The sequence below is a fragment of the Canis lupus genome, chromosome 36 (assembly GCF_011100685.1).
Source record: "Canis lupus familiaris isolate Mischka breed German Shepherd chromosome 36, alternate assembly UU_Cfam_GSD_1.0, whole genome shotgun sequence".
Lineage (NCBI taxonomy): Eukaryota > Metazoa > Chordata > Mammalia > Carnivora > Canidae > Canis > Canis lupus.
The window spans coordinates 4,741,276-4,754,105 of NC_049257.1; the positions used below are offsets into that span (position 1 = coordinate 4,741,276).

At 38.3% G+C, this 12,830-nt stretch overlaps 1 protein-coding gene and 1 long non-coding RNA gene across 16 annotated transcripts in view; one reads left to right on the plus strand and one right to left on the minus strand.

Moving 5' to 3' along the window:
• The window catches only part of LOC111094221, a 46,059-nt gene extending 45,784 nt beyond the window's left edge, over positions 1–275 (minus strand). For 2 of the 3 annotated variants that reach the window (XR_005384571.1, XR_005384569.1), the window contains exon 1: positions 131–275. This is a non-coding gene — a long non-coding RNA (uncharacterized LOC111094221). The remainder of the gene's footprint in view (positions 1–130) is intronic. The other variant, XR_005384570.1, reaches the window with a different exon arrangement.
• PKP4 (plakophilin 4) overlaps positions 1–12,830 on the plus strand; it is a 232,433-nt gene that overhangs the window by 171,504 nt on the left and 48,099 nt on the right. For 11 of the 13 annotated variants that reach the window (XM_038584576.1, XM_038584589.1, XM_038584575.1 and 8 more), the window contains 4 exons: positions 1,868–1,999; positions 2,112–2,302; positions 5,303–5,855; positions 11,328–11,516. In XM_038584576.1, coding sequence (XP_038440504.1) covers positions 1,868–1,999; positions 2,112–2,302; positions 5,303–5,855; positions 11,328–11,516 — 1,065 coding nt within the window. The remainder of the gene's footprint in view (positions 1–1,867; positions 2,000–2,111; positions 2,303–5,302; positions 5,856–11,327; positions 11,517–12,830) is intronic. The other 2 variants (XM_038584581.1, XM_038584582.1) reach the window with 1 other exon arrangement.

Genomic DNA, 12,830 nt, shown 5'->3' on the forward strand with positions numbered 1-12,830 from the left:
CACACCAATTCCTTGCACAACTCTTCTAGCCTAGCTAACTACGTATTTTAGTTAGTCCTTGATAAAATTCCATCCCGAAGTGCTATGTAAGAATGTATAGAACCCTAGAAACTCCTACCAGAAGACTTACAGATGAAGCAGATCACTCTCCAGGATTATTCAGCCTGCCAGAGCCTCAGATCACGTTTCCATGTGTACCCGGGAAACCATAGACAATCTGTAATCTGTATTGAAATTCCAAACTTAAGAATTCAGAACTGCCTCAGAACTCCACCACCTAGAAGTGTACTGTCAAATAATAAATCAGGAGACAGATCGTTAAAAATCTATATTAAGAATGTCAGCGAATCTTTCTGGAGGCTAGGAAACAAAACCTTGGATTGAATTTGGCATCAAGCTAAAAATTTAGAATGCAGTTGGGCTCCCAGCTCTCCTATAAACTTTATATTCACTTTCCAAACTAGCTTGATCAGCAATGCTTACAAGTTTTACTTTGCTTTACATAGATAAACTTTACTGAGTATAATAAAGCCATAGCACAATGCCAGGCGTGAATCAGCACTCAATAAAGAAGCTGCTCTTCTTACTGCGAATTTGTTTGTTAGATATTACTGGTCACCGACTGCACACAGTCTACATGTCCTGGGCACTTAGGAGATACCAGTAAGCAGACCAGACCAAACTCCCTGCTCGCCCTGTTCCTACACTCTAATGGAGAGAGAGTTCAAGTGTAGGATAGAAGGGACACACTTTACCTCCCTTGGGAAATTTTTCCTAAGCTCCTTTCCCCCAGGTGCTCCCTGTGTCCCACACACACACGCGTATCTTTTCACATAGCTGCTTTCTTAGGGCCATAATAGTTAAAGGAAGAAAGTTAGAAAGGAAAGACAAATGAGAACACTGAAATCCTTAGGATTGTACCTTGGACCAGAATGTGATAGACTTCATGTAAATCTTTAAAGAGAGAGTGAAGCAGTGTTCTTGAAAATGTTTGTTAGCAATCTGAGGGTTAAATTTGAGGAAAGAGACTTCTGAAGATAATCAGAACGTGGGCAAATATATTTTGAAAGTACTAGAGAAAAGAGGTCACGTTTGAATGGAAATGGGGAGACGCAGTATGATTTACACCACTTCAATTTACGGCATACAAAATGGAAGTAGGAATAGAGAAGGAGAGAAATAGTTTTAAGATCAAGATGACAAAATGATACTGTTGAAAGTAAGAGATAATGGGAGAGATGGATTTGGCTAGAGGAAACGAGGATAAGGTTTAGATTTGTCTATATTGATTCAGAAAAAAACTAAAAATAAGGAAAGGAAATGGATAAAAAATTAAAGTTTCCATCATTTGTAATTCTGTAGACAATGTACAGAGTTCCATTGATTTTATATAACATGAAGTATAACATAAAAACCTAGCTCTGCCTTCAGAGGTTTCATTACCAAGCTCAATAATATAAACATGCAAGTTTTTATTTCAAACATTTGGAGGTATGGAGGATCTTTTATTAAACATGTGACCACCATTCTTACTCAGAGTCTTCCTCTTGGAGGAAGTCACCCGAGAAGTGAATCTTCCAAGGAGGAACAAAGTCAGTTTTCAGATTTTAATTTTGTATAACATGTAAGTTAACTTGGGGTGGTAATCAGGATAGACAATTGCCATAAAATTTAGAAAAATATGTTAATAAAATGAGTCTATTGAACACTTTCGTGTAGAAAAGAGTCTAAATGATTGTGCAGTTTACAATGAAAATAGTTTTGTATTGACTTAAATTATAAGAAGTTACAAATATCTGAACCTTTTTAGCAAGTTTTAATGTAATACTGTCATTAGATTTAGCTGATTAAATTTATCTTCTTACAGATGTGCCAAATACTGGTGTAAACAAACCTAGAGTTTCTGACGCTGTCCATCCCAACAACTATCTCATCAGGACAGAGCCAGAACAGGGGACCCTCTATTCACCAGAACAGACATCTCTCCATGAAAGTGAGGGTCTGTTGTATTATCTTTTAAGTATTGGATTTGCTTTTAATTTGTGTGCTATTTGAAAATGAGCATCAGAAGTGTAAAATAAAGATATTTTCTGCTGGTTTCATTCCTGCAGGATCATTGGGTAACTCAAGAAGTTCAACACAAATGAATTCTTATTCTGACAGTGGATACCAGGAAGCAGCAAGTTTCCACAATAGCCAGAATTTGAGTAAAGCAGATAATAGACCCCAGCATTCATTCATAGGATCAACTAATAACCATTTGGTGAGGAACTCAAGAGCTGAAGGACAAACACTGGTTCAGGTAAGGCAAGCACATCAAGATCCTTGTGAGGAAATACCCTCCTAACTGAATACCTGTTATAAATATTCTTTATTAGAAATAAAACCAATACTTACTTACATTTTTATTTTATAGAATGGGCAAAGTAGCAAAATCATTTTAACACTTTTCAGGTCTGTGATACTAAAAAAAAACTTGTAGGAATTATTTAGGAGCTCATATTAATGAATTCTGATAAATTTCAATACAAGAGAATAATTCTCCTAGAAGAAGCAAGTTTGGCATAAAAGGAAGAGTCCAGGGCAGGAGTGTGAGAAAACTGGGTAGAATATTGTAATCCCATAGGGATGTGCGTTCCTAAAAATACTAGAGCTCCAGTATGTTCTAAAGAGTCCTAGAGGCCTAAGCACTATTCCAACACCTGAATAAAATGGGACTGGCCCCTTCTAACCAAAGATTTTTGCCTTCACCTGTGGAATTATTCCCTGAAATCCCATTTCTTTGTTAAAATGTGGATATTCTTGCCTATAGAAAGGTATCATGTACAAGTGTAGCCATTCTGTTAAGTTAGGATTTTCTAACTTGTGGGTCAAAAAAAGAGATGGCCTGTGTACGTTTTTATAAAAACTCATTAGCTCCTCACTCATTGCCACTTCATTCCCATCAGTCCACTAACATGTGCCAGAATTAATGGAAGCAGGGTGGCAGTAACCAGTGGGGATAACAGTCTGTCCAAGTACCCCAGTGGTTTCTCTGGAGCTAAAAAATGGCAAGATCATCAAAGAAGTTAGGCAGACACTAATCCTCCCATAATGTAATAGAGGAAGCCCTGCGTATAACACTGCAGTGGGCCAGGCTTCCCTGCACCAAAGGAGAAACACAGGAGGACTTTGAAACTTCGGCTCAACAATTTAGGAGAAATTCTTAAGTAATGAAAAATAGTTCTGTATTAAGCAAAAATATAGTGCATGAATTTTTAAGCCAAGCTGCACCCCTAGTCCTTAGAGTATACATTTGTTCCTTTGCCATTAGGGATGGTTTGATAGGAAAGTTTGAGAAGCTTTGGACTAGGTACTTACAGGAGTTTATCCACTTGGGTGAATTTTTATGTCAGCTGGCTTGAAGTCACACTTTAGAATAATAATTATCTTAACTAGAAAAATTGTCTTAACTAGAGAAATTGTCTTTTCTCCCTAAAAGTGGGGTACTTGGTACTTACCTCTTTTTTTTTTTTTTTTTTTAACTTACAGTAAGTTTATTTTGTTCCTAGAGCTGAAGAATTAGGTTGCAAGGGGGTCTCTAAAACTCGATTTGCATGTAGTCTGGGCAACACGTTTCTAGCTTTTGGACCAAGTATCCCATTTTGGTAGGAAACCGCTCATATGTGAGATCTTCTTCACTTATTTTTAGCACTATTTCTAAACCCCAAGCACAGATTTTAATTTTCCAACTGTCTACTAATTTGCAAACTCCCTCTTTCTTGCCTTGTTGTTTATTTACAATTGCTTTCCTACCCCAGATCTTCTCTCCATGGCTGTTGCCTTCCTAGAATTGTTGAGTTTGAACACACTTGAGGTGTCAGAGCAGGTGTGTCAGCTAGTTCACTTGCTTATGATGCATGGAGACAAAGCATTCTTTCCCTTAACGACATCTAAGAGTCTATAAAATCCTTGCCTTATTCCTGTTTCCTTAGAGCCCCAGCTAAAAGTGAAAGGGAGTTGGTGGGAACTGTACTCCAGCAGCCTGGTCTTGGGCTTGGAATTCAGTGCCCTACTGTCTCATCCTATGCCTGTTCCTCTCAGGCCAGTGCCCCCGTCCAGCCCCCATCCCTCATTGTTGTGCTGCATTACAAAAGGCATCTGAGACCTAGTGCTTGCAGGAGTGAGTCTACAGATTCATAGAAGGACCAGCCATGGCAGAAATGTTCTTCATTTCCCATTCTGGTCTTTTCCAGCTGGCTAGTGAAGAACCCACCAGAGACTTTGAGCATTTTCCTTGCTGCAACAGATTTTGGGGTACTTTTTTGCATCTCTCTAAATCCACCAGCTAAAGATAAGAGCTTATAGTTCAAAAGGCGGTAGAAAGAAATGGACAAAATCACTAGGAGCCACACTTGAGCTACAGGAAGAAATTTGGCTAGAGCACCTGTGCAACCAGGCTGTCCCTTGACAGTAGATTCACCAAGGAGAGCTTTGGACCCCAGGCCCTATCCAAACATTCATTTATTCCACATTGAAAGAACACATTCCTTTTGTTAATGGGGCCAACCCATAAAGATGAATTAATTATAGACACTCCTCTAGTCACATTTAGATTGATGCATTCAAATACTGTTTTGTTTTGTTTTACATAAATGCAGTACCTTGGCCAAACACACAGTGTTATATTAGTTTTAGGTATACCATATAGCAATTCAACAATTCTGTATATTACTCAGTGCTCATCACCGTGTTTTCATAATTCCCTTTATCTATTTCATCCACCCTCCTACCCACCTTCCCTCTGACAACCACTAGTTTGTTCTCTATATTTAAAAGTCTGTTTTTTTTCTTCCTTGGTCTCTTTTTTTCTTTGTTTCTTCATTTGTTTTGGTTCTTAAATTCCACATATGAGTGAAATCGTATGGTATTTGTCTTTCTCTGTCTGACTTATTTCACTTAGCATTATGTCCTTTAGATCCACCCATGTTGTTGCAGATGTCAATACAACATTTTATCCATTGTGAAAAATGCATAGGCAGGAGGGTAAAAAAAATAAAGGTGAAAGAAAAATGAATATTAAGTATCTTTGGATCTCTCTTTACTGGTTGATTTAGTATTCTGAAGGGGAAAAGGTAGAGGTTAAACTACCAAAAGAAGGTAGGCCAAGAAAAGCACAGTAAGAACAAATACCCAGCTCTAAAGCATAAAAAGGAAAGGACAGTGAATTCAGTCTTTAGTGAGCTATGTGCATTTTTTTCTGTAATGACAGTGGACACAAAACCCTGGATAAACCCGTTCTCTTTTTTCCCCCTTTCATCAGCCATCAGTAGCCAATCGGGCCATGAGAAGAGTTAGTTCAGTTCCATCTAGAGCACAGTCTCCTTCTTATGTTATCAGCACAGGCGTGTCTCCTTCAAGGGGGTCACTGAGAACTTCTCTGGGTAGTGGATTTGGCTCTCCGTCAGTGACCGACCCCCGACCACTGAACCCCAGTGCATATTCCTCCACTACCTTACCTGCTCAGCGGGCAGCCTCTCCGTACTCTGCACAGAGACCCGCCTCCCCTACAGCTGTGCGACGGATTGGGTCAGTCACCTCCCGGCAGACCTCCAATCCCAACGGACCAACCCCACAGTACCAAACGACCGCCAGAGTAGGGTCCCCACTGACTCTGATGGATGCACAAACTCGAGTAGCTTCCCCATCCCAAGGCCAGGTGGGGTCGTCATCCCCCAAACGCTCAGGGATGACCGCTGTACCACAACATCTGGGACCTTCGCTGCAAAGGACTGCTCACGACATGGAACAATATGGACAGCAGCAGTATGAAATTTACGAAAGAATGGTTCCACCTCGGCCAGACAGCCTGACAGGTGAGTGCAAGTGACAGCACGACATAAAGCCGGATGAGGAAATCTTGTGCGTGATCGTCACTGAAACAGAGCATGATAACATGGGAAAGCTTATGTTTTTATCTCAGACTTTACACTGCTAACTTCACACTGACTTGTCTTTCAGGCTCTATAATTCTTAGTGCATGAAACTATATACATTTATATCAACCAAAAACCTCCCCCTCCCAACATTGGGTACAAAAAGTATGTTTTTGCATTTTAGAAGCACTGGTTGTAATTCTAGGCTGTTTATCCAGTTTTGTTTTTGTTTTTTAGTGAAAGATTTTTCACTAGATAAGCTTACTCATATCCAAACCCCTAAATGATGTTAAAAGATGGCATCAGAATATCTCTTTAAATATTTAGCTTTTTTAAAAGAAAAGCTATAATGGTATAGAATATGGATTTTTCTCACCTACTGCCTTGATTTTAGCTTCCTATTGGGAAATTCACAAAGCTCTTATGATTACCTTCAAATGCGACTCAGATTAAATCAGAAAGACACCAGCAAGGTGCCTGATACTATAGCCATTTCCTTCAGGGTAGTTTCATGGAGGATTTCCCACATAATGTATAGACATAGTTCTTTTTATCAAAATGAAGTTTATCTTTAGTTAGTGTTTTAAGTTGCATTTTAAAGTAAGTTGCATTTTTCCCCATTTTATACACAATGGGGAAAAAATTAAAACTATGTAAGAAAATGTGAAATGAGAAATGAAAAATCTCAGGCTCCTCGACCCTTAACCAGTCCCACTCATCAGTGGAGGGTTCTGTGTTTACATATATAAGTTCATATATTACATACAAATGTGCACACATTGTGTTTTATACTGATGGGAATTCTGTTATATATTTATATATATTAAATACCTTATACATATGTAAATATGTGTAATATATATATCTTCTTTTTTTAATATGTCTAAGAGCTCCATTCTGTCAAGAGATGCCTATGACCCCCATTTTTATAGATAAAATTCCTTTTATCTCTACTTTATTAATGGACATTTGGGTTGTTTTTTCATTTTTAGATAGTAGAGACAACCATGCAATATATATAGTTAGTTCTATTTTGTTCTTGCATATTTTGCACTACTCAGATAACTATGGGATTCATTTCTTTAAGTAAAATTGCTAAGTCAAAATATATGTGTATTTGTTCTTAAATATTGTCATACCTCCTGCCTTCCAGGAAAGTTGCATAAATTTCTATTTCCACCACTAGTTTTGAGCCTATGTATTCTCCTAGACCTTCACTAGCACTGCACATTGTCAGAGTGCTTCGTCTTTGCCAGTGTGGTAGGTTAAAAGCTGCATCTCATTGTTTTAAATGCCCTTTATTGAGTTATGACTAAGATTGAAGATTGTACATGTTTATCAGCCATTCTGTTTCTTTTCTGCAAACCACAAGTGTAGGATTTTTTACTTTGTTTTTGGTATTTCTTATTTATACGAGTTTGTATTATTTTGTATAGTAACATTAATACCTTTTCCTATGGCTTCTGAGAAAGATAAAGCCTTTATGAGATTTTCTAGTTGAATAATTTTGCATGAAGAATTAAAATTGAACTAGAACTTGAGCTCAGATAAAGTACTAGTGGAGAAACCACCTTTTTTTCATTCAATCATCAGAGGAGAGCACTTGGCTTAGATATTTTCTAGCATGCCTCTGAAAGTCTGCAGCAAAGTGAGGTAGGAATCATTTATGAAATTCTGTCTCCCAAGGAAACCTTGAAAGATAAATCGTTCTGAGAATTTCTGTATTCCCCCCTGTGTATGTATAGAACAGCTATGCAGAAATCTATGTTTGCAGTAGAGTGAAGTAGAAACCGAGGAAAGGAAGTGAGCACATAAATTACTGTCTATGTTTAACCCCAAGACGGATGGTCTCCTTTGGTTTAAAACGCCTGCCTTCTGACATTGCAGGTAAAATTAGACTGTTTCACGGGGGGAGAAAAGCAGACCTAGACTATCACAGATTTTTTTTTTCCCTAGTCGACTACAGTCTTCAAAAGAAGCAAAGAGTTTCCTTATAAAGGTTCTAGAAAAAAAAAAATGAAAACTAAAAATAAAAAAAATTAAATAAATAAATAAATAAATAAATAAATAAATAAAGTTCTAGAGAAGCTTTGCTTCTCATCATCTACCTGCCCACTTATTCTGAATGTGGGTCCTATTTTGTGAATTCCTTTCTTTTATTCTTACTTTGGAAAGTGTTGTGCTTGTCACGATATTTACTATGGTTCTTGACTTCAGAGGATTAATAACCTTCTAATTGATAAGCCTGAAGCAATATTTTATAATAGATTCAGACACTTGCATATTTGTTTATAATAATTTAAGTGATGATATAATATGTGTATAAATTACTTCCTACAACAGAAAAATATGCCTGCTCTAAAATATTCATTTTAGTAAAATCAGAGCATGTCAGGAAAAGTTTCGAGAATACAAAGAATACCATTTGGGAGATAAATTTATGTCTATTTCCAGTGTCTTAAATATAAAGATTTTAAATCACAGAGTATATGTCACTGTAATAGGTAAACTGATATGTATTTGTGGTATTGCAAATAGAAACTATTGGTTAGGTAAATAATATTGTGGAAGATCAGTCTTTTCCATTATTTGGAGGGAGAGAGAAGGCTATTAAAAATAAATTTGTGTGAATACTTCTGGAAAAATTATTTCTAATAATAGTTAAAGAAGAAATTATTTGTCTTCCAATTTAAAAGATACCTAAGTTATAGTGGATTTTCTACACATAATCATTTTAGTTATTCTATAGAAGCAATGCAATTTTGTGATTCTTTTTAAATGTAAATGTATAGGACATTTGAGTTTTATTTGTGTGTGTACACGAACAGGTGAACAAAGATAGTAACCATCGCTGTTTTGTTATTCAGAAAGATTTCTAAAATCAAAAAGTACTATATTTCACTCTAATTCTAAGGCTTTTATTTTCCATTATCGTATGCCACATATAGTAATTTCATCTCACTAATAATCTTAAAACAAGTGAATATTTGCTGGATGCTTTTTAGAGTTAACAACAACCTCATTTTGTTACCTTTCCCATGAAATTATAGTAAATATTTACAAATACTTAAAAATCATATCATACCTCATAGTTGCCAGCAAAGAATCTACCAGATGCTTGCACCGTGAGATTGTAACATTCTGAGAATGATGCAGAAGGCTTTGTTCTTATTTCACATTACCAGGGAGGGTAGTGGGGCCATGGGAGCTCAGGCAATTTCAAGAGCATCCGGGGCTTGGCTTGCCTACAGTGTTGAGTGATTTACAGAATCCCACAGCAAATCACAAGTATTTGTGGCTCTATGGAGTGTCAAAATAGCACCTTGTATTGAAAAGATTGCCAAGGACCAGGTGTATTTAACTGCCCACTTTATATCACCATTAACAAAAACAATGTCTGCACCTTTCTTCAGAATACTCATGGATTCCGTAAAGCAATGGAGCTTTCCTCTGCTAAGAACGAGAAATTTTTTTAAAGATTTTATTTATTTATTTATGAGAGACACAGAGAGAGAGGCAGAGACACAGGCAGAGGGAGAAGAAGGCTCCCTGCAGGGAGCCTGACCTGGGACTCGATCCTGGGTCTCCAGGATCTGGCCCTGGGCTGAAGGCAGCGCTAAACCGCTGAGCAACCGGGGCTGCCCCAGAACAAGAAATCTACAAGTGAATAAAAAGTTGGAATCTCCAAATGAGAACTTTACAGTAACAATCCTAATACCATCTTTAGAGTTACGTTGGCTTCCACGTACCCCTGGTGGGCTAACTTTGCCCCTTAATTCTGTGCTCTTTGAGGGCTCTGCCAGGTTCAAGACCTCTCACGCCATGTCTCCTTGAACCTTGAGGATTAGCTGTAGCCAGTGTTGTGTGTTCCTTCTCAGCCCTACAAATAAGTAGTTCTCTGATGGAGACAAATCACATTTCCTTTTGGGCTCTCAGTTTCCTTGGTTTTGAAATGAGGTTTGGCCAGATAATCCCAATTGTATGATTGTTTAAGCCCATGATCTTGTAAGTGGAGAGCCAGTAGCTAAAACCTGTATTGGTCCATTTAGTTTCTTTCCATGTCACATTGCTGTCCAGGGTAGGTAATAATCATTCATCCCAGAAGTTCTGCGTATTGGGACGCCTGGGTGGCTCAGTGGATGAGCTTCTACCTTCAGCTCAGGAAGTGATCCTGGAGTTCCAGGATTGAGTCCTGTGTTGGGCTCCCTGCAGGGAGCCTGCTTCTCCCTCTGACTGTGTCTCTGCCTCGCTCTCTGTATCTCTCATGAATAAATAAATTAAATATTTTTTTTAAAAAGGAAATTCTGCATATTAAACTTTCTTCCCACTCCTCACAAGCAACATTATCATTCATGTTCAGGCCCATTTGCCTTTAGGTATCATGTGATTAACTGAGCTAATAGGAGGTGAATGATCCTATCTTTTTGTAATTAGTTACTGTGTTAATTATTTGCAGTCATTTTAAAAGCAAGTAAATGCTAACTTCAGATACGTTTGTGCTTTCTTTTGCTCATATTTAGAACATAACTTTAATGTTCTTACCAAGTGACAGATTTTACTTACTGATGATGATAAATCACAAACTTCTGAGCATCATAATACAGACTGTTACCAATTCAATTTCTTTAATATTTGGGTTTGAACTGTGTACTTTTTTTTATCACAAGTCCAATCTGTAAACTTCCATTATTAACAGTTTGAATGAAAGAATTTTTCAAATGATTTAATATTAATGTACTAACTTTATGCTTTTCTTTTGTACTAGAAAGAAGGTAAACCAGAATCTAGTATGTGGGTTCCTGCCAAAACAACTATGTTTAAAAAGCAGAGAAAAATACAAAGCCAACAAATAGTAAAACAATACCTCATAATAATAAATGTTATTGGTCCACTGATAATAGTCTAATTTTATAACAGAAAATTTCATGTTTTCCTGTAAAAATCATGAGTGAGTTGAAAGACATATTTCTAAAGTGTTCTTAAACATTAGCCTTTACTAAACACTGTTATGTAGACATTGTCTTAGATGTTGAGATTTAAGAGGTGTGGGACATGGTGGGCCCTGCTGCAAGAGCTGGTAGTCCAGTCCTGCAGAGCAGCAAAGAGAATGGTATAAACCAGTGTTCTTATGTTTGAACAAGGGAAATTGTGTAACAGTAGAAGAGGGCATTCTCTTTTCTGTCACCGCGATAAAATAGCTTACCGTTGGGGAATGAATTTCAGAGTATCAAACCATCTAATAACTTATTTTTTCTTAGAAAATTTACCTTTATCTGGCATCCTCTTGTAAAACTCAGTAGGTTTGGTGTTTAGACTTAACATTTGGTCCTATTGGTAAGGTCCTATTAATAAGGCTTTTAACCTCACCAGAATTTTCTCAATTTCTTAATGATGTGATTTTCCCTCCTCTAGGCTTACGAAGTTCCTATGCTAGTCAGCACAGCCAGCTTGGGCAAGACCTTCGTTCGGCTGTGTCTCCCGACCTGCACATCACTCCGATATATGAGGGGAGGACCTATTACAGCCCAGTGTACCGCAGCCCAAACCACGGGACTGTGGAGCTCCAAGGATCACAGACAGCGTTGTACCGCACAGGTTCAGGTGGGCCTCGGCACCATTCAGCTCGTTTCCCAAATGCACAGGCCCAAGAGCAGAAGTTCTTCTTGAGATTGGATGCTCTGGTAGTAAGAAATCACAGTGCCCATTTGATTGTCAGATGAGCAGCTGTGACAGCCAATAGATAAGCAATAGCACAAGTTCGTATTGTACCTGTTTATAAGTGACATATTTTTTACCTTAGTTTAATCTAATCAATGAACATATTAATTGGGATCCCTGGGTGGCACAGTGGTTTAGCGCCTGCCTTTGGCCCAGGGCACGATCCTGGAGACCCGGGATCGAATCCCACTTCGGGCTCCCGGTGCATGGAGCCTGCTTCTCCCTCTGCCTGTGTCTCCGCCTCTCTCTCTCTCTCTCTCTCTCTCTCTCTCTCTCTCTGACTATCATAAATAAATAAAAATTTAAAAAAAAAATGAACGTAGTAATTATACTGTTGATTCACAAATAAGTTTGTAGAGCTACGAATCTGACTCTCCTTGGATTTGAAATATATCGGATATAGAAAGGAAAACCTTTGTTGGGATGTTCCTTTGTGCTTTTGTTTCCTGGAACGTGTATGTAGAGAAGATCCCTTGATAAGTTATTTGCCTATCTTTAATTTAGCATCTGTGCAGCCCAAGTACATTTCGTATTACTCCTTTTTAGATACTAGATTTCCCCTGAACGTCTAAGTGTAGAATGTGAAATATATATTCCTCATGATGGACTCAGTCTGGGACAGAATACAGTAATTGTATTTATAAAAATATGGAGCTAGTACATCACACCCTTGCATCCCCACTGTCACTTTTATACCACACCATAGTGGCTGGTAGAGCAGAAGCTATAGCCTATGGCCACATGACCCGTCAGATTATACTGCAGGTCTGGCTCATGGAATCCCAAGAGGCCCCCTTTTTTTTAAAAAAAGAGATCATACAGGGGATCCCTGGGTGGCGCAGCGGTTTGGCGCCTGCCTTTGGCCCAGGGCGCGATCCTGGAGACCCGGGATCTAATCCCACATCGGGCTCCCGGTGCATGGAGCCTGCTTCTCCCTCTGCCTGTGTCTCTGCCTCTCTCTCTTTCTCTCTCTGTGACTATCATAAATAAATAAAAAAAAAATTTTTTTTTTAAATTAAAAAAAGAGATCATACAGAGGTGCCTGGGTGGCTCAGTTGGTTGAGCATCCCACTCTTGGTTTCAGCTCAGGTCATGATCTCAGGGTTGTGGGATCAAGCCCTGTGTCAGGCTCTGGGCTCAGTGCAGAGTCTACTGGAAATTAACTCCCCCTGCTCGCTCGCTCTCTCTTTATCTCTT